The sequence below is a fragment of the Platalea leucorodia genome (genome assembly GCF_965183815.1).
Source record: "Platalea leucorodia genome assembly, chromosome: 4".
Classification (NCBI taxonomy): domain Eukaryota; kingdom Metazoa; phylum Chordata; class Aves; order Pelecaniformes; family Threskiornithidae; genus Platalea; species Platalea leucorodia.
Genome location: NC_138826.1, coordinates 84,689,345 through 84,715,386, shown reverse-complemented (window position 1 = coordinate 84,715,386; position 26,042 = coordinate 84,689,345). Strand labels below are relative to the sequence as shown.

The 26,042-nt window shown below is 37.6% G+C and overlaps 1 protein-coding gene across 2 annotated transcripts in view; it reads left to right on the top strand.

Annotated features, from left to right (window-relative positions):
- Window positions 1–26,042, top strand: part of NAV3 (neuron navigator 3) — a gene marked incomplete at its 5' end in the record, with an annotated part of 269,575 nt that overhangs the window by 157,939 nt on the left and 85,594 nt on the right. For both annotated transcript variants that reach the window (XM_082311047.1, XM_082311046.1), the window contains 3 exons: window positions 2,093–2,201; window positions 2,604–2,987; window positions 6,404–6,523. In XM_082311047.1, the coding sequence (XP_082167173.1) occupies window positions 2,093–2,201; window positions 2,604–2,987; window positions 6,404–6,523 (613 nt within the window). The remainder of the gene's footprint in view (window positions 1–2,092; window positions 2,202–2,603; window positions 2,988–6,403; window positions 6,524–26,042) is intronic.

Sequence of the window (26,042 nt, the reverse complement as noted above, 5' to 3'; positions counted from 1 at the left end):
GGGCGATAGGACCTGGACTGCAGAACAGGGTACAGTAGCAATTCAGTTTGTCGATGAGCTCAAAGGCTTCATCCTTTAGTCAAAATTCACAATTAAGGAGCTTAAGTGAACCATTGTTCAAATATAGTTTGCTTCTGCAGATTCTCCCTTATATTTGAAATAAGTGTCACTGCACATGCTAACCCAATGCTTTTTGTAAACCAATGTTAAACCCATACTTGTAGTTCCTCTGCAAGTCAACCTTTTCCCCATGACTTTGAAGAGATGTTGTGTTGAGATATTTTTACCTTACCAAAATTTCTTTCTGTAGGACTTTTTTCTTTTGCTTTGCTTTTCCAGAATGCTTTGTTAAATACAAAATTTTCATTGCTTCCGGCCCCATGTTGAGTATTTCCCAGTTCTCTGTCCTATGCAACTTTTCTTGCAAGCTCTGCATTAAGATCTCCTCCTTCCTTTTTTCCCATTTTATCTACTCTGCAAAGGACACATTTTTTTTTTCTTTTCCCTCCTTCTCAAACATCTCCTACCTGTTTTCTCACTTAGATGGCACACCATGCTTTTCCTCAAAGATATCACCATTGTTGAATTTGTTATCTTGTATAAACTCACACGCAAATCTCGGAGGAGGAAAGGTGGCAACAGAATGAGAAATACAGCAACTTGAAGATGTGTATCTGCACCTATATTTTACATTTCACAAATCTGAAAAGTCATAATGCTATATGGTATTTTCGCTCTACTTGCATTTCTGATCTTGACTTTTGTATGATGTTGAGTTTCAGTTCACCAGGCTACCTCCTGGTAGATGTATTCAAAGATGAAACAGTTTCTCAATGTCATGAGGATTCCAAAATTAGATTAAAAGCTTGTTCTGGATGAGAATGCTGAAATCCAGAGTTAAATATTAGAAATAATTTTAGTGGTTGCACAATATCATTCTTTATTATAACATTTCCAGAATGAGGAGGAAAATTAACTTAACAAGGTGAGGTATGACATGAAATTTATCACTGATAGAGTCAAAAAGAAATTATTTGCACTTCACATTCAGCATTGTACACGTAACTATATTAATGATGCTTCTTGCCAACCTTCTTTCAAGCAACAGATATAGGTCACAGCCAGAAGGAGAACGCTAGCCTTGAACAACTCAGTGATTTTTGTCACAGGTTTTCTTTTGAAATCTTCTTGTTCTCCAAAAGAAAAATGAACTAAAATTCCTTGATATATGAATGTGCTAGAAAACATGCGTTTTTGTTTCTTCATATATGACTTTTGGATGTTGCTTTGAGGCTTATTATGTTTTTCTTTTGTAACGTGATATATAACTTTTTTTTTCCTTCTTTTTTTTTAATTGTGTGAAGTAAATATTATTCAGGATGTTCCAGGTGAAGTTCTGCGGGCTTCACTATTCAAGATAACAGACTAGCTTTTCACAAAGGATCCCTGCAGGCTGTTAAACTGTGGAATTGTATAAATGATGCATGTGCTTAGAGTGTTCAGATTTTTATCCCAAGAAGAATATTTTTTTTATCCCATATGAAGAATAATCTTCCCCTTCAGGAAACCATTACAGTTCAGGAAAGATGCCTTATTAAGTGCCTGACTTAAAGAGTACTTTGAAATAGTCTGGATGTTAAGTGCATACTGAAGAGTTGTTGTAACAGTCATCCCAATTCTTTCCAGACATGGATTTACTGTGGCTTTATTTCCTACCAAGTCATGTAAAATGTCAAGGAGGAAAAAGGGGCTGTGTAATGTATCAAGTGGTCTGGGGCTGCATTGTGCCTTGATTACAGCAGATAAAAATCCCAACACTGTAAATCTGAGTTTCATTAATAGCTTTGGGCCCTAACAGGGATACTTCACCAGGACTCTTTTCAGTGGGTTTTTTACATACCACATGTTATTTAAAAGTGTATGTGTGTTTTATTACTGAAAGAATGAGGTTTTATTTTTTAAAAAGATTAAAGGAACAGACCTGTTTACAATCATATGTGTGTATTCTCAGCTGTGTATGTGTGTGCACTTTATTCAGCCTTACATGCTTGTGTGCACTAAAATTTATGCTGGTTTTGCTGTTTTCTTCCAGGGGAAGACCCTGAAACAAGAAGAATGAGAACTGTAAAGAATATAGCAGACCTGAGACAGAATTTGGAAGAAACTATGTCCAGCCTTAGAGGGACCCAGATAAGCCACAGGTATACTGGTTTTGTGTAGACTGCTAAAAATTTGGACCGTAGGAGAGTATTACTAGTTGCTGAATGAATTAGAGACTTGCAAGGGAAAATTAACTATGACACTAACCATACTGCTTGCTAGACTGCCTCAACAACTCAAATGTGACTTTAATATACTTTACTGTCAAAAAGTGTCTTATACAGTCATTCACAAAGATGGTTATTGTTTCATATGCATCTACTTAGAAGCCTATAAAATTTATTTTAGGTTATTTTATAATTAGAGATTATTGTTTACACAAACACGTGTGCACACACAGAGAACTTTATTAAAAAAATATATATTCTTCCAGCCTTTGCTTTTCCTTGTTTCTCAGGAACAGAGAAAGCACAGTTCACTGACCTCTCCATTTTGTTTGGTAGCACATTGGAGACAACTTTTGACAGCACTGTGACAACTGAGGTGAATGGGAGAAGCATACCAAGCTTGACAAGCCGGTCCACCCCAGTGACTTGGAGGCTAGGGCAGGCCAGTCCTCGGCTGCAGGCAGGAGATGCCCCATCCTTGGGTGCTGGTTATCCTCGCAGCAGCACAAGTCGCTTCATACACACAGACCCTTCTCGATTCATGTACACCACCCCACTTCGCCGAGCAGCTGTTTCTCGCCTTGGAAATATCTCACAGATTGACATGAGTGAGAAGGGAAGTGGTGATTTGGACATGTCCTCTGAAGTTGACGTTGGTGGCTACATGAGCGATGGGGACATTCTTGGGAAAAGCCTCAGAACTGATGACATCAATAGTGGGTAAGTAGTACTTCTTCCCCATTTGAGATAATGCATGATTGGCAGATTTAATAGGATTTTTCTAACAAATTCTGGCATTGTGGAAGCTGCATTGTGGTTGCCACATAAAAATACACATATAAAAAAAACAAAACAAAAAAAAGCCTCTAAGCTGCCAGTGATGTTCTCACCTGCCTTCATATTCAGTTCTTCTCCTTTAACGTCAACATGACTTTGCTATGAACTTTGATAAGAGCACAGGTACTTCTTATTACTTATCGAAATTTCTTAGATATCTGGTAAACCATCATTTTGCACTGCTTGCTCTGGGACAGGTCTTCTCTTGGTATTTTTATGTTTTATTTGAGATGGTAGATATGGTGTTGGATGCAGCTGATGAAAAGCAGTTGCTGACAGCACTGACTTTTCTCTGTTTCCACTTCAGATATTGTCTAGTATAGTCTGTGTGATAGGCCTTTATTGCAGTTTTTCAACTGAGCATATCATCTAAGCCATAGGAATATCTTTTCATAAAAGAATAGATACCCAGCATACCCAGGAAGAAGAATGGCAATTATTTTTGGTTTTGTTTGCTTAATCAGTTGATTGACTTTGGGGTACTGCATTCTCTGTGTTTCAAATTACTATTTAACAATTCTCATATCAATCTTGGAACATAAGTCACTTCCCTCCTATGTATGTTAGAACTCCTAAAGCATTGTTTAACAAAAAAAGCCACATTACTGTTTTACTCCTACTTAAATTACTGTTCAGTGCTGTTGTCGGCATCTCAAGGCTGCTTAGTGGCTGAGGCAGCATTGGTTTGAACAGAAGTCCCATGGAGTACATGGCCATGTCACACCACACTACTTTGCTCTGTATAAATTTAGGACTCTTGCTGTCAATGTAATCTTTTAGTTTGAAGTATAGCTATGAGTAGAGAATGGTGGCTGATGAAATTGGATATGCTACGTTCCTAAGGGCAAATGTAAGTCTGTGATCAAAGCTCTCTCTAGAGTAGTGTCTCACCTCAAGCACCATCCAAAGATAGACCTCTAGAAAAAGCATAACTATAAAGAAAGCGTATTCCTCTATCTCTCTGGTGCCCTGCCTCGGTGATCTGTGAATGGAGCACTGCTGACAAGGTTGTCCACAGCATAGCATTAGTGGCTGTCAAGTAGGATGCCATATTCATGTGTGCTAGAACAGAGAAAAGACATATGGAAAATGTAATACTTTAACGTCTGAAGCCCTTTTGTCATAAAGGAAATATAAATGCTGCCTTTGATGGATGTATGGGTTTTGGTTTGGTTTTTTTTTAAAGATAGGGGAATCCTTTGCAGTGCCTGATGAGTTGTATTAATTAGCTTATCACATTAGAGAATGAATATAATCATTTTGTGTGACTTTTCTTTGCATCTGTAATAAGGATGACTCAATCGACAGTAAGTTGCAATGTGCTCAGTTAACATTTTTAGGTGTGGTAAATGTTAAAAACAAGTTAATAAGCTCTGAAATTTCAGGATTCACTGAGGCATGTAAAGTCTTATCTCCTTTATGCCTCTTCCATTTTCAGTTTAATTACTTTAAACACTTGGGGACAGGAATGCAGCAGTAATTAGAAATTAGGGCGAGGAAGGCCTGTTGCACTTGTTAAGTCTCTCCATTCAGGCCTTACTTATACAGGAAAAAATCCGTATAGACTGGATTGCATTCAAACCACAGCTAAATTTAATATGCAATTCCAGAGCCTTGGAACCTACTGCACAATTCACCCCTAGCTAAATAATGTGTCAAAAAGGCTAAATTTTGTCTTTATTAAAAGGATAAATCTAGTGTGCAAGTGTGACTGTTAATTTACCTTTGAAAACAAACTTGAAGTTACCTTCTGCAGACTCCAGTTACCAGGGTTTCAGAAATCCCTTGCTGGCCAAATCTTACCAGTGCGTAAAATGCCTCAGAGTTTAGTTGAAAATAAGCACACCAAGCCTTTGTGTTTTAATGCACTTGAGGTTGCCCTCATCCAGATTGCCATCCAGGACATGATGCCGCCTCGAACTGTAGCTGTCGCACAGTGCTACCCTACCGCAGCTTTGCTCTCAAAGTCTGCACCAGCTCACCCACCCCGAAGCGTGTGGGTGGAGGCTGGTGTTCCCGGGCTGCTGTATTAGCCCCGCGGTCTCTGGGACAGTTGATTTCAATTAAATCAGCTCCCAGAAGGAACTGCAGGGAGAGGGCCAACAGAACATCTGGAGCACCGGTGGTGTGTGTGTGTGCCTTGGCTTGTGCCTGCGAGTCTGTGTACAGTTATTAAAGTTAATTGTTTGTGTACTTGGACACATGCTTCAACTGAAAGACGGATTTGAGTGGCACCATATCACGGCTCAAGGAGAACTTGTGTTAAAGATTAATTGAATCAGGAGTGAACTCCAGTAGATCATTTTAGCCATCATCCTAGCATTGGGACTACAGTAAGCCTGTAAATTTATCTTGAGCAGGTTCACTGAGGTATACCATTTTTTTTTCTGTCTGTATACTTCTGTGTTAAGTGCCATACCAGTGCATGGTCCTTCACAAATAAATTTGTGCAAACTCTGTACTAGGTTGCTATACCACAGTTACCAAAAACTACAAGAGAGAAATGTAAAAAACGAGAGCCTAAGAGGGAAGACAGTTTAATGGAAGGTCCTTTGAGAAAATAATGGACAGGTCTTGAGAGTAGGACAGGCTTGTGGTACTGCTCAGTTATAAGCACCAAGACCTCTCAGAGAGATATTAAACTGTAGGTAGGCATTCCAGAAATTATTGCTGCTGCTTGACATTCAGAAACTTTTAATGGTTCTCTAGTGAGTAAGCAGCACTATACTCACTGTTCCATTCATTAGTCATTCATTATAATGTGAAGTGGTGGGAATCAAGCTAAAGCAACACAGAAAGAAACAGATTCTTAAAGGTCATTGTAAGGGCTTCAGTAGATATCTCTTTCATATCTGAACGATTGCATCCCAGCAGGGACTACGGATTTGGGATTCTCAATTTCTGTTCCCATTTAGATGGATGCTACTGAATTTTCCTTCTTTTTCTTTTTTAACTGGAGTTATGCTTCTTGCATCTTGTGCTATTATTTGACAAAACTGCAGTACTTAAAATGTACTTAAAATTTTGAAGATAGTTGAGGGTTTCAATCCAAATATATTTTAATAAAACAGGTTGGCCTGTAAGCCATCACAGAAAAAGACAAATGGTCCTAGCAAATAGACATGTATCTGATCTCCCTGCACTGGGCACACAAAGTGAGAATATTTAGCATAAGTCTACCATCTAATAGGACAGCCTGTACCTTAAACATTTGAATTCCACAGTCCATTAACTTTAGAGTGAAACATCGTTGCCAGATGGCTGCATTTCGCACTGATTGACCACACATTTATTTTCAGGTACATGACAGATGGTGGACTCAACCTATATACAAGAAGTCTGAACCGAATACCAGACCTAGCTGCATCTCGAGACGTCATTCAAAGAGGGGTTCATGATGTGACTGTGGATGCAGACAGGTAACAGCGCTTTGCTAAGTAAAAAGCTATCTGAGCTTTACAGATATTTTTTATCCTTCGTACCTGCTAATATATCACCATTTTGTTCATAAGGAATAGCAAGCGAAAGCAAGCTTCTGAGACTGCTAGGTTTCTGAGCACACCGTACACCAAATACCACAACAAATAGGGAAAAAGCACATTTCTCACATGGGGAGGGGCCTTGGGAAGAATTTATTGTTGAAGATGTCAGAGAAAATATTAAGAAGCACAGACCTTACTTGCAATCTTGAATCTCTGAAATGGGACATGACTTTTACAGGTTGCCTTGTGAATTGATGGGCATAGGGAGAATGCACACAGTCTCTAGGCAGCAGAGAGCTTGTGTGTGCCTGATGATGTGGGTTAGAACAGGCTTTTGGAGTTGGCTGGAACCAGAACCCTGGTCTTCTCCACCCGTTTTGGCCTCTACCAGTGTCAGAAGGCGGCAGCACCTGTGAGCAGTGGGATGCCAGAAGTGGGGTTATATCCCATTGGCTATGCAATGTGAAAAAAGAAACAATGCTATCCCGCCCCTATATGTGTATACATGGGTGTGAGCAAAAAACCACGCTCCCACTAGTACTTCTGCAGATTAGGCAAGTGTTTTCTGTTCTTTTCCTTGAGCTTAAAGTAGATTTATATTGGTGGCTTGTATCCGTGTCTGAGAAATAAAAATTCATACCCCAACTTTTGCAGAACTTAGAGCTGTCAGCTCTGAGGTTTTGGTCAGACCATTATAGAGATAAGAAGCAGCTGTGAAATTTGGCAGTCTTCAGTTTTAGGGGGTTGATTTCAGTCCCATCTTTTTAAAATCAAGTTTCCTTTAAGGAAAAAAATGTATTTAATCAGGAAAAGAGAAAAGGTTCACGGAGTGGCTCTGGTTTTTCTTGAAGAAGTTCTAGGATATTAACCTAGGTATGATATAATTTTTACTTTTCACAGTCTTCTGGTGAAAATATGCCTGTGACACAAGTCAGGGATAGTCTGCATTAGTGAAACAGTGCATGCAATGCATCAGGATAAAGAAGATAATTTTCTTCTAGAGAAACAGTTACTTAAAAAAGAAGGTTGCTTTAGCTGACATATTAACATTTGTTGACCTTGCAGAAAAAGCCTCTGATAGCAACTCAAATGAACACAGCTCGGTTCTTTGGAACACAAGCATTGATGTGATGCAAAGATCAGAGAAAGTGTACAGTAGGCGTTTAAGAAAATAATTTGGATAGAACTCAGGCAGTAACAGAAGGAGAAAATGAGAAATGAGATGTGGGCAGGAGGAACTTTTATGGAGCTCTGTATGTGAGAACAAGAACCTCAAGCTTAAAGTGGGAGAGAGGGTGGAAAATTTAGAGGCTGGGAGTCATGTAATTAAAGACAGAGAATCTTGCTAGCGCCCACGTTTTTTGTATGTCTCTATATCTTTTTTTCACCTGGGAGTGAAGTTATTAGAGCTCTTCCCACCATGCAATATTCACACCCAGGTTTCAAACCACGCACATTTTCTCTGAAAAAAAGAGGTCCAAATTAAGGGATTTTAAAATTTTTTTTAGTATTCCTCAAACTCTAGATGCCACTCGAACACTTTGTGTTTGTTTTGCTTTGAAGTGTTATTTAGTAATGTATGTGTTAATTTGTTCTGTATAGTGTGCAGGTACGTACATGTTTTGCATGTGACACCACAGGGAGGCTATCATCAGTTCTCAATTAATAAGATTGTCCAGCATTTCCCAGTACATAAATCTGTTTGATTTGTTTATACAACTTTGTCAGACTGGCTAAAAATGTTGTGCTAAAAACTACTCTGCTGTTTCTGAGTCTTTCATCTCTGAGTCTATCGCTTGCCAGGTTGTGGAGCAACCTTCAAATTTGTCAGATTATTTTGGGTCTTGAATGAAAAATTGACCAATTTTATGCAAGATAGAAGGCTTTTAAAAAAATGAAATTCACGTGTATTCAAGAAAGAGGTATTTGATCTCAACGACTAAAATTTCAATCTATTCCATCTTCACCGTGCATTTCCAAACTGCTCTTGACATTAGCAAACTGCATGAGCAAGCCCCGAAATAATTTTTGAGCTTAAAGGCTACAGATGTGAAGTCGGATTTACCCTGTAATGACTGCTTTCCTTTACACAAAGAACGAAAGCTGGACTCCTGTGCTCTGCTGGACCCTCTAAATGGGGTGTCATGGAACATACTATATGCTACCATGTAATTAAAAACTTTATCGTAATGCACAGGCATGAGGGATTTTAATTATGGATGTTCAGGCAATTCTGGCATTTGCTGACCTTTCAATGCTTGATTTTTACAATCTTAATCATGCTTTGTTGACATAGTTTTTTTGCGTATAAGTATATACTGTTCCTTGAAGCAGCAAAAAGGTGTTTAGGAAGTGGAAAAATTAAATATTTTTATGAGTTCTGATGATAACAAAACATATGCTTGCCAAAATAGGTCACCAAAAACGTGTATTAGGTCAAACACACACACACAAAATTGTTTATGCTGATCTTCAACAATGTGTGTCACATTTATGGTATGAAATCAGATGGAAAAAGCAATACAGAGATTGCTGACACTCGCTTTGTTTGGCAGGATAGATTTTGGTCCTTCACAACAGTGTGCGTACCTGAGATTTCATTTTATCTCACATAGCATTTTAGATCTTGTTTTTTCTACTCTGAACAAAAAAATAATAGGGTTTGTGTCAAGGCTTCAAGATATGCCTTGCCACTGGTATGATGAGCTTCCATGAAAGAGAATTATTCTTCTCTCTGTCATCCCTGTACATATGTGGAGGACATATGCATTTTCTCTACAGTATCATTAGTATAAGCCTTTTTCATAATTGGCATGATTTGCTCTGGCCTTTCTGTTGTAAAGGGCTCTGCTGGCATCTCTGTGCAGGCAGAAAATAAATGATATGCTGCGAATATCTGATTTACATTAGCAGCCAGGAGAGAAGTTTCAGTATTCTGTCCATCACTAGAGCCAGCAACTTTTGCTGACAGCCATGCCATGTTCTTCATGAAAACTGAACTTGGGTTTTCTCTGACAACCTAAATTACAGTGTCTGCTTATATTTTAAAACTTCTTCTTTTTGTGAGCTGGCACTACATTATTCTTCAGATAGGTGAGCTGATGATATCTCTAAGGGTAATGTCATTTCTGGGAAATGTATACTTTCAGACTGATTCTCATTTCATGGATAAATCAGGAATCAGGAATAATTCATTGAAATTAAGGGCATGGAACTGGTGTAAAAAGGCAATCAGGTTCCCAGTTTGATTCCACTCTAAATTGGTTTCAGCTAGCACCTGCATCTCCACTTCTTGCCAAAAGCAAGGGGTTGAAGGATCTCCATGTGAAAACCTAGCCTGAGAGAGCTCATCCAAATAATAATATTAAATTGCTCATTGAACAACTTCATAAAAAGTTAAATTCATGAATGCAACATAAGCCAAGGCTGAAGCATTGATTGCATACTGTTCTGGAAAGCACATTGGTGTAGAAAGGAGCACAGCATATTTGCTTGTTCTAGGGAAAGAATTGTAATGGTTCAATGAAAGGCTGAAGGGACACTGGCAGCATCAGATGTCAACAGTTGTATCATTCTTTTTGTGATTTTTTTTCTAATTTGGACTCTTTTTTTGGTCTATAAATGCCTATTCCTTGCAATTTGCCTTGCTTCAGATACCATAAGAAATTAATTAGAGAGGAAGATGGATTCTCTGCAGCGGGTGTAACTTGGGATGTGGCTGGGAGAGTTCTCAGTTGTATGATATTACTTTTCATTTACTGTTCTGTCTTCCTCCTCTGCACTCTAGCCCTTGCCTTCTGGGGCTCTTAGAGGGAGTATTTGAGGAACATTCTTGGAGTTCAAAACCCTTTTCAAAGTAAGATGAGCCAAAAGAGATTAGACATAAGCACATAAAATGAATTATGTTCTTGGGAACAATAGGGTTTATTGAAAAGTAAGTTGCAGTGTTTCCAAACCACCCTGTGTTGTCCATAAAAACTGTTAGGAAAGTTTAAACAAGCCCTTTTAGAAGGGGATATAGCTCCACTGAGTTCAACCACTGTCCTTCTACCCTCTGTACCTGCTGAATTTAGTGCACTGTATCAAAAGCCACAGTTTCCTTCACTTTCATCAGTCAACAGTCAACATAAATTGTGCAACCACTTTCCCCTCACATCCCCTGAATGCATTTTTCTTTTTTTTTTTTTACACCTTTTCTTCAGATGAAACCCAAAGCTTTAAAGGTAGCCTGTGCTGCTTAGTGTGCTTTTCTCATGACCCACTTCAGCTATTTTGCTGTTGCATTGAATCGGAGCCCCCGTTACACAGAGTTCTTGTGCACAGGGAGTCTTTAAAATGCTTCCACCATCTGTCACATGTGCAGAAGATTTGGCAGTTATCTCAGACTAGCTCAGGCTGGCCTGTTTGTTCTCAGCCAAACCATAATCACCATAATACATTATTAATTATAATTATAATAATAAAATAATTCCAGGTTTTGCCTGTCGTTTATTAACTAACTTCCTGCATGAATGACTATAAGTCTTCTTCTGGTGTCTGTCTGAGTAGATGAGCCTTGAGTTGGAATATTGTACTTTTGGAAAAGGAACTTTTCCAGAGTTCAGAGGAGTATTGAACTGGGAGCCCTGTTTCATAGGGTTGGTAGCATCAGAAAAGCTGAGAGACATCATGAACAGTAACTTAAAATCCTAATAGAATACAATGCCTGTTCTCATGCTGTGAAGTTTTGGCAGCACATTGAAATTGCTGATGTCGTTTGGAATTTAACCTTTTGGGATGTTGTCCAGTGGACAAGCATACTTTATGCATAGCTTTTCTATCCAGATGCTTCTGCATAAGGCCTTTTTCAGCACTGCACTAATACTGTGCTTTCTGCCACGTGTGCCTGCAGTTTGGTGTTGATGTGATCACTGTTCTGCCATGTTGCCACTATTACCTGTTCACTTTGCTGCTTCTGGTAGCAGAGTGGTATTTACTATGGATAGTTAAAGGAATTGTATATAGCACAGTATTAGTGATATTCACCGTGTGCACACATTCAACCCTCTACCCTTTCCTCTGTCTCCCAGTATTTCAGCTGTGTCCAACTCTGGGTACCAGTATCTATGGCAATAATACAAACATTCATCCCACTGATATGAAATAACAAAACATAAAATAGATATGCCTACTTCTTGCTGTCTAAGACTTTCTTGGGCAAAACTGAGTTTTGCTACAGATCAACTGTGCTGTGTAGGGAGACTTCCTATACCTTTGCATCTGCCTTCACCGCTAAGTATGCCTGTGATTGCTATTCTGTGCACAACCTAAAAAAGTCATTAGAGACCTTAAAGTCATCATGGTTCATCCAATCGTGTGATCTGCTATTATTTTCCTGTTTGTGATTTTACAGTATTAGTAGGTTCTTAGGATACTGAAATAATTATAAATATCTCTACCTCACTGTTTTTGCAGTTATTGCTCAAATATCTCCAGAAACCATAATTAAAGAATCTCTCTTGTGAAGCAATTTAAATTTTAAACTGTTTTTACTGTTGTTGCTCTCTTCTATACTTTTAATCTTCTATAATTTCTTCTCACAGCTGTTGCTATTAACATTTCCCTCCATTTACTTTTATTATTCTCAGATGATCCTGCATTTTCATAATCTCTGGTGTAAATCTTTCCTCATTGTGGCATCTGTTAGGCTATCAAGAAAGTTACTCCTTAGAAGTATCTATTTCGACGTGTGTCTCGGGTTTTATTTTTTCTCCAAACTAAAGATGCTATATTTAAGTACCTAAAGCATAAATACATGTGTATCCTTGCATGAAGAGCAGAATAATTGTGTCAAAAGGAGCACTCCTGTTTTTTTGGCTCATTATGTTGTTAAGTATTCAGGATTCTTTGAGGATAAATAGCTTATTTTCAAAGGCATAAAGAAAAATAAATTTTTCAGTGATATTCAGATTTTATACAGCATTATTAATTTAGAAAGAATGGTATTTGAATTGACTATGACTTTGTTTCTGGTCATGATTTCTAAAGTAAGGATTTGGACAATAAGCAGAGCAACTGGACTTTGATCTAAATTTCTGAGGTTGTCTCTTTCCTTAGTTGCTTTAAATATCTATAGAAATTGCCCATAGAACCACAAACCAAAACACGGAAACATTTAACAGCTGTGTGAGTTTTTGGGTTCGGATATGTTATTAGTATCAGTGACATAAACAAACTGCATTGTTAGCATGCTGTCATTAGTATGTTAAACTGTCATGATCCTGCAGCATCATGTCTGCAGACACATTTCTTTGCACCCAGCTTACATAAAGAAATGGCATTCAGAAGAGGCAAGAGCAGTGCATGGCAGATGTTTACAGTAAAACATGACCGAGCTGCAAGTGATTTTGTGAAATGAATGACAAATGAAGTTTTTCCTTTTTCATTTTTTGTCAAGTGACAGAAAGAGGGACAATACCAACTAATTTCAGTTTATATGAAAAAGGAATTCATGGAAATAAGGTTTTAAACTTTTGCAAGGAATGGAAGCGAATTACATTCTGATGTGATGCTAAATGAGCTGAGCATATAGTTTGCTGTGGGGTCATTAAACTGAAGGCTGGCTGTTTACAGCTGATGCATTTAGCGTTCTCACAAATCTACTTTTTCAAAACGGATGGTGTGGAGCTAGGTATTAATGTCATGCAGTCTATTTGCATTCTTTATTTCTGCTTATCTCGAATTTTGGGTTAGAGACTTTAAAATTATTTTAAATGAGGCTGGACTTTATCGTATGTTAACAGATTGCTAATACTTCCCTTCAGGAAAAATGCAGATGGTTTATTTTGATTGTAATCTACTTCTGAAGAGAGTACCGATGTTTTTAATAACAACTACCTAAGACGTAGTTTACAGTTTCAGCAGCAGCATCATTTTGGTCCACTACTGTACTTCATTGTTATCAGCAAAGACTAATGTACTGCCTCCTTTGTGTTAGAACAAAACAGGGGAAGCAAGGTTTAAATTGTTACCCAAAATACCCCAGGCTCGAATATAAAATTAAAGAACTTGAATCTCCTGCACGGTACATATTTGAGTCCTGAAGTCAAGAAACATAAAGTTCTTTAAAATGTCTTGATTTGTTTGATGGCTGGAGGAAAAAAATATTATAATTTCATTCTTCTGCATGGCTATTAAAAAAAAAAATCATATTGAAATTTGCAATAGAATAGGTGCAATTGAGATTACAGTTCTAACATTAACGAACACGGTGTATTTTAGACAGATGCTTCATGAAACAATATAAAAATGTGATTTTGATAATTTAGTATTGGAGATGCAGCAGCTTGTGATCACTAAGTTGTCTTTTGTTCTAAATTGCCTCTGAGAGACCTGCTTCCTTGTGGAGTAAAATATTCTTGTTTCTTTCTTAAATCATTTATGAAATAACTGGTTTTATAATAGCTACTTACCAGATTGAGGTAATTCTTGGTACGCATGCTTGGCAAACAAAACATATGAATTATAAGAATGTTCCAGTTAACACTTGCAGAGAAAGTAATTAATTTGTAACAGTATAAAAATCCTTTGCCTTGGATTTATTAGGTATCAGTTCACTTTAAAGATCATTTTGATTTGGCAGCTTCAGCAGACCTCTAAAATGCTGGGAAAGAGGAAAAAAATGGAGAGCCACATCATGGTGCACTTTTTTGTACCCACAAGAGGTAATGGGAAAGGGGTAAAATGATGTGGTCTTACAGCTACTTGCTGTTGTTTTGTACACCTGCTCTTCCTCCTAGTTGGCAGGTGGACAAAACAGGTAGGTGAAAGGAAGGATAAATTTAAATTAAGCTTAGCATCTTAAGGGTGCAAGTGAACGTTTGCTGCTTGAGCTGTAGGGCTGCTTACAATGCAAAAGAGGAAAACTGCAAGGTTTTGACCCTTTCCCTTGCAACGTGCTGATCTTAGAGCAAAACAGTAGTGCTCTCTGTCCTGGGGTTGCAGGAAAGCAGTGATGTTCAATACATTTTGGATTGGCAATTGCATTGCAAGGTAACTTCATCATTAGTGGCTAAAAAAGATACCCGCAATCCAGCCGAAAGCTGGTCATGGGTTATCTATGATTAGATAAAATTAAAAGAAAGATATATCTAAAGCTGTGCAGGTTAAAAAACACAGAAGCCTTTTATTTTCCAGAAAAAGAAATGGACTTTCAACTCTGTAGGCTGGCTAAAGACAGCGTTCAAAAGGAGAGAGTATGAGGGGAAAGCTGGGAAGGATACAGCGTGGCAGAAAAACTGCCAGCCAGTGCAGAGAATACCCCTCGCTGCGGGACGCTCGCTGTGGAGTGCAACATGTGTTAACCTTTCTCTTTGAAAAAAAATCCCTCCGTTTGCTTGCATCAACATTTTACTTATAAATCTTAACTATGTCACCTCAGAGTCTTCTTTTGATGGAGAGAGGAAAAAATGATCCTCCCTCTTCAATCTGTTCTCCGAGCGCTGTGGTGGAGGCTTCCTGCCCCTCCGGAGCCCCTTGTGACAACCTCAGCTCTGCACAGGGAAATGTTTGGTGCAGCAATGTGCTTGCAGTTTGTTTTCTTTTGAAGTTACAGCACTAATCTCATCTGTATCTAATTGCTAAAATACTAAGTCTTCAAAGATTTCCTTTGTAAACAAAAGATTGTCATAACAATTTAAGCAGGATCAGATGTGTAAACTTAAAGAGTGGAACCCTCAATGCATTTTACAGAAGACGGTTTTTACAAAAGGACACCATATAGTTATAATTCAAACCTGCTTAGTGGATTGAATAATCTAAAATACATTATTTGAATGAAATTTAAAAAGTAGCTTTACCTAATCACAATTTACCTGACCAAATAAGCACTTAATCTGTTACCTGTGTGCATTAGCTTTAATTTCCAATGTGCTAAACTTTCTCTTACACTCCTTTTGGAAGCATTACTCTCTAGATCAGTTTCATACTGCAGAATAGAATGTAAAATGGCTGCTAACCCTATTAACTGCTGTGTAGGTAAATTCACGAAAGCAAAAATTCCTTTACTGCAGTTTAAAAGCATGTGTAGTGTTGGAAATAATTGCATTGCCCTGGGAAGTACAACAATTGACAGAACAGGTGTTTGTCATTCCTCAAAGTGTTTTATCTAGAAATATATCTTATTGATATCAGCTAGAGTCTTTTATATTATAATATCCTACAATTTTTGATCAGACTCAGTATACTGACTTAAAAGTGAAATCAAGATATTTCAAACAGATAGGATTTGAACCAGTTTCTGGAAAAGAGACTACAAAGACAGAAAACACTAAGTTACGTATTACATATCTTCTGACTGTTCATTAATGAACAGATTAATATTGATAGCCATTGCCTAAAATCTGAAAATCTGACATTCAAACTAGAAATGCACACATAATTTTATTACTAAGATCGTGAACTTTAGGAACAAGACATGAGGAATAAAGGTAGGCTGTACTTATCTTCATTTTTTTAAATCAAGCCTAGACCTTTCCATAAGATATTTAATCTAACCAAAATAGACAAAATTTAATGAGTGGTCTGTGTCTGGGGTGACTGGAGGACATGTAATGCTTTATGAGAGGCAAGTGATCAATAAAGGTGTATAATTGTCATGACTCATGAACCACCATCGGGAGGCTCTTATACCTTTCTGTTGACTATACCAGGAACATAGCCAGACAGCTAGTTTTTGGTTTATTTTAAGATGAAACACACCTGTTTTCAAGAATTTTTTTTTAAAAAAAGCTTCTTTTTTTTTTCATTTTAAACAAAAGATATTCTAGTGGAGCACTGCAGTGAAGTGACAAGCTGCTATGTAGTTACATCAGCCACAGTGTGACATGACGTACTGTCATTCAGGGGTAGTCCCTTAGTGGAAGGAATTACCTACCAAGGGATATTAGAAAGGCTCCATTTTAGGAAAACCAGTTTCTGTACAGCAAAGCTATTGCGAGAGAATTCAGCATGTTTCTTTAAGGTTAAAGAATTATTCTTGTTTCTCTTTAAGTTAAAATCCTTCCCCTCCATGAAAATAATTGCCTTAGTGTGCCGCATATGACCCAAATCTTTTGATGCATAAAAAAATAACTGAACTGGCTCTATTTTACAAGTATTTTCCCTTTGTTCAGGATAGAAAGAAACATATGATCCCCTGTTTTTACATCTCTCTTTCTCTCTCTTTAATAATTTAAATTAATGATACAGCAATACTCTTGAGAAACGGATGAATATAAAGTGGATAAACTCAATGGAAAAGCATGTAGGAAAAATATTTTTTGTGTATTAAAAATAAAGTATGTTGACAATGATAATTTAGAGCCTTCCAGATAAATTGTGAAAGCTATGTTCTAACTAGATTTTCAATAGCTTTCCCTAAACAGCTATTTTCCATAAAATTACCTGTCTTTTTTTTTTTTTTTTTTTTTTAAATGGTTCTATTGAATTGGCAATGTGGGAAATTTTAAGACTGGGCTTGTGTGTATGAGTGTCATTCCAGTGTGCCCCTGAATTGCTGAGTAGTGGTAAGTGAGCCCCAAGAACTCCAACTCACTTTCTGCAGATTTCCAATGTGGGCAGTAAGAACAGCCTACATCACAGAAAATTTATGATAGACAGTTTATTATTTTGGGATTGCTGCTTTGGTGATATTTTGTCAGATTCTTGGATGTACTGCAGCTATTTGGTACAACTCAGCACAAAGGCAGTAAATACTGAAGGTAGCTGGTCAGCACTGCTATGTGCAATATTGGTCCTCAGTCTGTAGTGGGTTTGACTAGCGCTTACTCAGGGAGCCATAACTATTTCCTTGACAGGAGCTCCATTTCTTTCACTAGCCATGGCTCTGATACAAGGGGAAACTGAATGATGCGATATTTGTTGTCTCAAAGCTGCAAGCATCTTCTCCACCACGCCCCACTCTGAAAACATTAGCTGTTGTCCTTTCTCCATAAAAGTGGCAGTGAAACCCAAGTACCAAGTTCATTTCACTAAAAGTATTGAGTTGCCAAAGGAATAAGGTCTTTGAGCTTCTCTTCCAAGAAGATAGCAGTGCATTTCTGGGTTCATTTGTGGCCTTGCCATAGGTAATTATTAGGATGCCAAATTGCTATCAACATTTTAACTTTTTAAAGTTGAAAAAACTAAAAAATAGTTTATTCTTTATTTTTCGGTAGATCACAGGTTTTGAAAGAAATTTCTATCTTGATAATATATCCTAAGTAGCATTAAGAACTGATCACCAGCTGCAGCTTCTTATAAATATACTCTAACTTAAAGGGAGCTCAGGGTTTTTTTGTGGATGATCCTTCTAGAAAGGATCCTTCTACTCCTAATAAAGCTGGCTTTGAAGGGTGTCTCCTTCTTTCCAGCCTCTTGCCCTGTTCCCTCCCCAACACCCATATGGTGAGTATCCCTAGAGGAAAAATCAGAATGACATATGTCCAGATATTCACTTAAACCTTTAAAAGAACCCCTGTAAAATTTACTAGTTATGGTATAAAACAATCTAGTGGCTGCCCTATACTACATGGACAACCAAAGCTGCCTCCCATCAGTCCCATGCTCAAGGAAAATACACACAGGATATGAAGTCATCTTTTTTTCCCCTCTCTGGCAGCTGTGATGTTTTAGACCAGTGTCTTAAAAATGAGGATTAATTATCAGTGCCATGCTAAGAGTCATTTGTATAACACAGCAGAGAAAAAAGGACAGTGTTGTCATTTTTATGTGAAATAATTCATCTGTTTGGGAGGAGACTAATCAAGACTCCAAGTTAATGTCTTTGGAAATTCTGCTGTTCATGCTACCAGTTTCTGGAAAACACCTTGTCTTGTTTGAGTAACAGTTTTATGTTTTGTTCCTGGTATCTCAGTTGCATTTTGCAAGGAGAAGTTGGGATAAAAACCCAACATAAATCCTAGGAAGAGTGAACCCAGCTTAAGTATCTCACACTCCGTTTTATAGGATTTGTATTTGAAAACCTGAGCCCAGCTATCAGGAAATAAGTATGGTCTAAAAAAGAAAAATGGGAAAATTTAGGAAAAATAAATAAGGACCTTTCGATTAAAAGAATGAGGAATGTAAGCAATCTGATGATAATTTCAGGATGTCTTGCACTATGGAGGTCACAAAACTGTAAATAAAACTAGATTTTCAGAGGACAGTGTTAGATTTTTACATGTTTCCTATTCATCTTTTAGGCAAACAGAAATACACCTGAGTGATCTTAAAACAACTGAATCTTCCACAGTGAATTGTTTTCTATTTTATCTTTGAATGTTTTTCCAAAATATTGTTTGCAAAAGTGTGCTATAATGTAGAGATTATGTCAAAGGTGTTGTCAGGTCTTCCTGAATTGTACATGACCAGATTCAAGAGCTGGGTGCTTAAGTTGTAGATCTAGCAAATTACTTTCTCTCTTCATTTGACCGTGGAGAATTCCCTCAGGAGAAATTTGTGGATTAATATACATGTCACAGAAAGCCTTCACTTTTTAAGGAAACTCAGTTAGACATGAATCTTCTTCTCTGTCTTTTTCTATTCCTGATAGGAGAATAAACACCAGTATGTTGAACCACTACAATTTTAGATGATGTGTATGTATTTTTGCTGGAACAGTCTCATGAGAATATTGTGGGTCTGTAATATATTTAATCATCCTAACATTTATTATGTGCATTTTAATACTTGGCCCCAATGAAAAAGATAGAACAGCTCCTACACTGGGCCCCCCATGATGCCTGCTTTCTTGTGGGTCTCCAGTGCATACCCTACATGCAATACTGTGTTTGCCATTAAAAACTTCCTGAAAAGGATTGTGTTAGAACACTCTAAATTTACTTTACAGTTGGCCAGAGAGTACTCAAAATGATTTAGTACTTTCCTAAGCAGTTCATCAAAAGGAGTATATGTTAAAAGGGCAGTCAGAAAGTGACCTGTTGGCCAGGCTGAACCCAGAGCAGGAAGCTTCCAGAGACACAGCAGAGAAAGGACTTCATCATGAAGAAAATGCAAACCATGTTACTAATTATATACCAAAGGAGAATTATCATATGTCTCCTAACACCTGAAGTTCTTCTAAAGAGACTGCTGAAACTGTGCATAAAGGATATCAAAAGGATACTGAGGAGAGACCGCTGTTCTCAAGAGTTAGGTACCATGACAAGTACAGTGTGCACGCCTGTGTGGCTGCCCTCTGGCTCTGGTTAGTATGCCAGCAAAATAAGACCATGCAACATCCTCATCCAACTCAGCTGGGATACTCTGAAATGATATTATAGGCTGTTGACTGAAAAAAAAAGGCAAGTATTTCTGCTGTGTTGGGTTTTGGCATGGATGCTATGACTTTTTTTAGAGGAATATGATCAGCCCTTTTATTGCAGGGGATGTTGGCCAGGTGCAGAGAGAGCCCTTAGTATCCCTGCAACGCTGCTGGCAGCTCAGAGTGACCTAAGAGCTCAGCAGACGTGGTGTGGCTCCCTGAGCTTCATGCTTCAGCTCTTGCCAGCTACTATGTGTAGGCAAATGGTCGCTCAAGAACCCTTTGAGATGCTCTCAATTATAAGATGCATTTCATTAATTTCCATTTGTCCCCAGATTGTGGAAATCCAGACATGGCCTGGAGGCATTGATGTGTTCTGGGTGCAATTGGGATGGACCAGGGAATTTAACCTGCAGTACCTGAGTGTGTAAAACTTTAGCCAGAGAAATGAGCTAAAGGAGGAAAACTGTATTAAATCTAGATAAATCAGTGCTGTATTGTGTCAGGAATGGAAAGACATTTATCAGCATAGTACTTTAGAGCAATATGCTATAGTGGCAGAAAAGTACTGATAGTTTTTCTTTGTGTTGCAGTTTCAAAGTTCTCTCATACATATTTAGCTGCCAGTTTGTAATAAAGTCTGTGTGTCAGCGCCATCAGGACTTTGGGCAAGCCCTAAGAATCAGCCAGCTTCATATTCTAATCAAAGTAAAATCTCATGAAGTTAATATCAGAGGCTCTACAAAAATGTATGGCAGCAACTCTTTTTAATAAAAAATAAATAATTGAATGTGAGCTGTGTAGCAAGTTGTAGTCTTTATACACCATTTCACTTTAATGCTCAGGTTCCTTTAGTTTTCCACTAGTTTAATAAGTGCAAGGCTTTTTTGGTTTCCCAGTATATTTTCATTTTTCTGTTGTTATTTGATTTATTTTTGGCAGAGACAAAAATAGTTTGTTGGACAAGAACATATATAATCATTCATGCATTTTGTGAAAGCTAGTATTACATTGATGTTTCTTATGAAGCTGTTCCATCTGCTATTTTTCTCTAAATTTTAAGAGAAATCTTAGAAATCTTTTAAAAAATTATCACTGGTAAAGCAATGGGTTTTTAAAGCCAAACTTTTTCCAGAGTTTTTAATTTTTTCCCATTGAAGATGGATTTTTTTTAAAAAAGCCACTAACTCAGTTATTTCTGAGTCACCGCTAATTTAAAGTCAGACCCCCTTCCTTAATGGGTTTCTCATCCTAGTGCTAGTTTTTTCATCTGATATTTTTATAAAAGCCTTCTGTATTCCCATTTGGATAGCATTACTTCACAATGCTTCTTCTCAGGCGTTATCTCTTGCCTGCAAGACTTGGCTGAAACCATGTTATTAATTGGTTTTCTCCCCGTTTTCCTTTTACAAGAAAGGACTTTTTTAACCTTTGAACTTTGAAATCACACTGGTCATTTCTTTCCCCTTGCATTTTTCTTTTGAAGCAGTGTTGAGTTCCATTATACCTCCTGGGGTGTCTTTTAGGTTTGACCAGCTTTCCTGTACTCTAGCAGTTGTGTTGTTTGAGTTTGTTTTTTTCACATTTTCCAGCTATTTTCATTCTTATATTCAACATCTGCTGGTTTTGTTTGTTTGTCTGTTTGTTTACCAAAGAAGAGAATGCCAAGGTCTTTCCTGTAGTTTCACCTTTCTAGGATAGGCTATAATTTAAAATAAACTCTGATGCTCCTTCTTGATAGATATTTGGTTCTATTAGTTACTCAGTAATTAGCTATAAGACTGTCCCATAGTGATCCCTTCTTTTAAATTTATCACCACTGTATTTTTGATGGTGAGACTATACCTCAGGGATGGTTCCATTTTGAAACGTCACCATTTTGTCCCTCACTTTCTGTCACTTTGTTAAATACGAGAGCCTATTTTTGCTGTCTAGTTATATTTATGAAGATGATGATTGCCATTCCTTTTCAGGTTTGTTTTCATGGTCTCATATGTTTGTCCAATGTACCAGTTTCAATAGCTCTGTCTTTTTCAGATTATCTTTCAACTTTTTCTACTGATCTCGGCAAACTTGGATTCATTCTGGTACAGTTGTGTAATGACCATTGCCTGGACTTTGGGAGAGAGAAACAGTAGTCAGGAATGAGAAAAAACAGCAGAAGGCTGTTGTCAATATTCAATTTGGAAAGAATCCTTTGACATTCTGATAAATGCTGCTGATGTGGAACATTGAAAGAAATTGCTTCAGCTTTGCAAAGTGGGTGGTAACAAACGCGATAGCCAAGAAGGCTGAAGCGTGAGAGGGGGACAAAGTTTCCCAAGTTGGCAGGGACTTAATTAATTGCAACAGGCTTCAAATGTTTTTTCTGTCTGCAGCTATATTTTTGTTTCATTTCTCACTTGCTAGTCTGCTCTCCAGCTCAAAGTATTGCCATCATCTATTAACGTAGAAAGTAGGGAAAGAATTTCTCTATAATGAGGGGGTTTTGGTTTGTTTTTTTCCCCCTATACAGCAAAGCCATTTGGTGCCATCTCCATCTTTATGTTAGTGACCTGCATCTGAATCATGGGAGTCTAACTGGAGTAATGTATGGGCTAAATGAGATGTGCCATATTGCTGCTATGTCTTCCTAAAGCTTTCTAGCTGATAGAGGATTTTTTTTTTTTTTTTTAATTTGTTTTAGTTTGGGCTTGGTCTTTTTTTTTTGCATGCAGTTTCAGCCAAGTGGTAGCCCTGCTTTTTTGGTCTTTTCTGGCTTTAACTCAAGATGACATTTATGGGAGATGAAAGCTTCAGGGTACTGGGGAGAGATCTAGGGTGATTGGCTGCTGTTTGGCAGTGATTTATTAAAGCAGCTCTCCTTATCTCCCTGGCTGAGCTCCTGGTGCGTTTACTGCTATAAACCCAGCTAACCATAGGTCTCATTACTTTCTCAGCAAAAGTTTGTTGTGTCATAGACTTTGACATTCAAGTTCAAAGCCTAAGAATTATTTCATCTTTAATATCAAACATTGATAGGTTCCAACTATACTGTGGTCCTTCCTTGCAGCATTCAGCTGGTTTGGATGCATATTGCCCCTTTTATAATTTAAATGCAGAGTCTGCTTTGCTTTCTCAGACAAAATAACATGTGTTTTGTAGTATTTTTGGAAAAGGATGAACACTCTTTGGGTTTCAGCCAGCCTCTTTGTATTATGTGCAGGTGCTTTGGGGCTTTAATAATTAGGGGACCTTATAATAGACGAATGAGAGGACAAGGCAGGAAAATTACTACGACATGGGTTCTCTTTGCCTCTACAAAAAACTAATCTTTCCACTTTTAGCTAATGAAAAATAGTAAACTTACAGCTGTGTTTCAGCCCATACTTATAGGAAACACAACACAAAACTGATGGAATCATTAAATCATTATTAATTATGCTCTGTTTCAAGCTATCTGGATTTAAGTGCTTTACCTTAAAAACACCACCAAAACCCCAAACCAAATATTAACCTCTAATTGAATAGGCAAGCAGAGAAAAGGTCTGAAGTTTGTGGGTTAATACTATGTCACTTACTGTTTTTAAATTGTCGTAGTACAGTAAATCTACATGGACTGATTTTTTTTCCCCAAGGCCGACCAAAGAAATGGGCATGCTTTTTGTAGTAGGCAAGTTTGCAGTAGGCAAAATCTTGGCTTTTTTCTTTACCATGTCCCACCCCTAAGCCACACAAGATTTGAATGAACTCAAAATGTTACTTTTCTGTTCTGCAGAAAGCCTGTCACGGTAAGTCACTAACTGGTACATTATATGTAGATCAGTATATTACAGTGGGACTGTTGAGAGGCACCAGGGTAGGCAGTGCGTATCTTTCCAAACCAGCTCACAGGGAAACTCACTGATACATGCCTGCATGTATCCTGCCTGCAGGTGTTCATCCATGTGGTGTGAGCACGTACTCATGAACACAGCTCTGTGTCAGTGTCTCTCTATATGTAAAGTGTATGAGCATGTTGTTAGCCAGGAAGCAGTGGTGGTCACAAGCTGTGCTGTCGCCATCCGTGTAGGCTCTGTGCCTAAAGCTTGTTGACTTTGAATATAACCTAGCAAACTGATGGGAGTTAAAAGCTAAGAGGATGTGACCTTAAATGGCTAGCACTGACACAGCATGCTAAGTTTTCAGCTCGTGAAGGATAAAGCATAAGAGTTGTCCTAGGAAGGTAGCAGATAAATAATGACACTATGAGGCAGTGAAAACGTTCTCCTAGTGATTATAGATAGAGTAAAATTATTCATCAAAGCATTTTGCAAAGATGCATTAGGCTCAAGAAGCTGTTTTGGTTCTTACAGTCTGATGAACTAGATAATTAAAAATTTACCCTGACAGTGTCGTTCAGAGCTGCTAATTATTTACCAATTTTTGCTTGACAGCATGGTGCTGTATATTACACCTAATTGACATTATATCTTACTGTATATATCAGATGTAGAAATGGACAATCAACATATGCTGATATTTTTCCTTTTGTTACAATGACAAAGGAAGGAAATATTCTGTTATTATACTGTCATCACCACTCTTAGGAGTATCCAGTATTTAATATTTTATATTGTTGTCTTCATTTACAAACATACATTGATACTCCAAACATCCCAGTGCTGAGTATTTTCCTTATTTTACAATTAGGGAAATAGAGGAAAAAAGGTTATTTTCTGTCTTAAACATCGAAGTACTGAGTCTGCTGGTTTGTAGACTGGCTATACGCCCTTTCAGTCCGTCAGAGTTAAGTTTTCAAAAGCTTTATACCCATTTTTGCCTCAGAAGCTTCCATCCGTTACCTGTGCTTTATTTCTGCACTGGGAAAATGTACTCTTTGTATTAACTGTGATAAATCTGCCCTCTACACCTTTACTTCTCATGTTATTGATTAGGCAAACAACTTCTGTCTGGCTTTTTCATCCGCTTCTTTGCTCAGTTCTGCATCTGGTCACTACTGACGCTTCTATGCTCACCCTGGATGTTTTCTCATCCTGTCGTGTCCTAAATGCTATGGAAACCATAAACTTTCTGGGGCAAAGACTCGTATTTGCATGTTGTTCTAGTGTGCAGGCAGCACATTCTACCAAAGTATTTGAGTATTCTTTCTAGAAGATACCCTAATATATTTTATGGTAACTATTAGTAGTAATCACCCAAAGCAACTGCTACAAAATTAACTTTGCAGCCATCGTTCAACTTCAGTCAAAGCCATCACCTGATGTTATTCCTTAATGATTCAGTCATGCTCTTCTTTCAGAGTACTGTTGGTTTTTTTCAGCAGAACTACTCCTTGAAATAGCCTGCTTAAAATAGATGGAATGAAACTGTTCATGAAAAAGTTAATTGAGGGTATTTTGTACAGAGAAGGTGGGGCTGTGAAATTAGAGATTTGGATTGGAAAGCCCTTTTGTTGTTCCATCTAGTCTAATTCTGCACTGTTGCTAAATAGCAATATTTGGCTGTCTGTTCTCACCTTGATTATTCTATTTCCCCTAGTAACAATTTTATGGTCTGCCCACAGCATCTTGTTAAATTGCCTCTTCTCACTCGGTTGGATTTTTATATAGATTTTCTCAAATGCAGTAAAATACTAAAAAAAATAGCAGTAAATGGTAGAAGGCAGGAAATTTAAAGAAATATATGAGAGAGAGCTATCAGGAAAGCGGTCAGAACACACAAGGCAAAAAAGCAAAGCAAAATAATATTAGAGCAGGGAGTCAAAGGAAACAAGAATATAGTTTGAGTTCAATAAAAAAATAATAAAAAGAGCACAATAGAACAAGAAAAGTGATAGATTTCATAATCTTTTACTAAAATTCAATTAGAAAAGATGCTTTTATCAGTAAAGTTTGTGTCCATTTTGATAAAGCATCGCACTGATTTTCTGTAAGGCAGCAGTTAATTATCAAGGTACCATTAGCACTTAGCAACAACAACAGGCAGACACGTTCCCTGATAACTGTATAATCTGATGTATCTGGACAAAAAACATCCTAGCATTTTAAAAGGAAAAGCAGGGAAACACTTTGAAATGATGCTCAGTGAATTCATGAAGGCAGGAAGGCAGTATCAGTCAATTTGAGAAGTCAAATGCAGAACCACAGTATGGGAATACGATGCACAGAAAATCAAGAAGTCATTGCTTAGTAA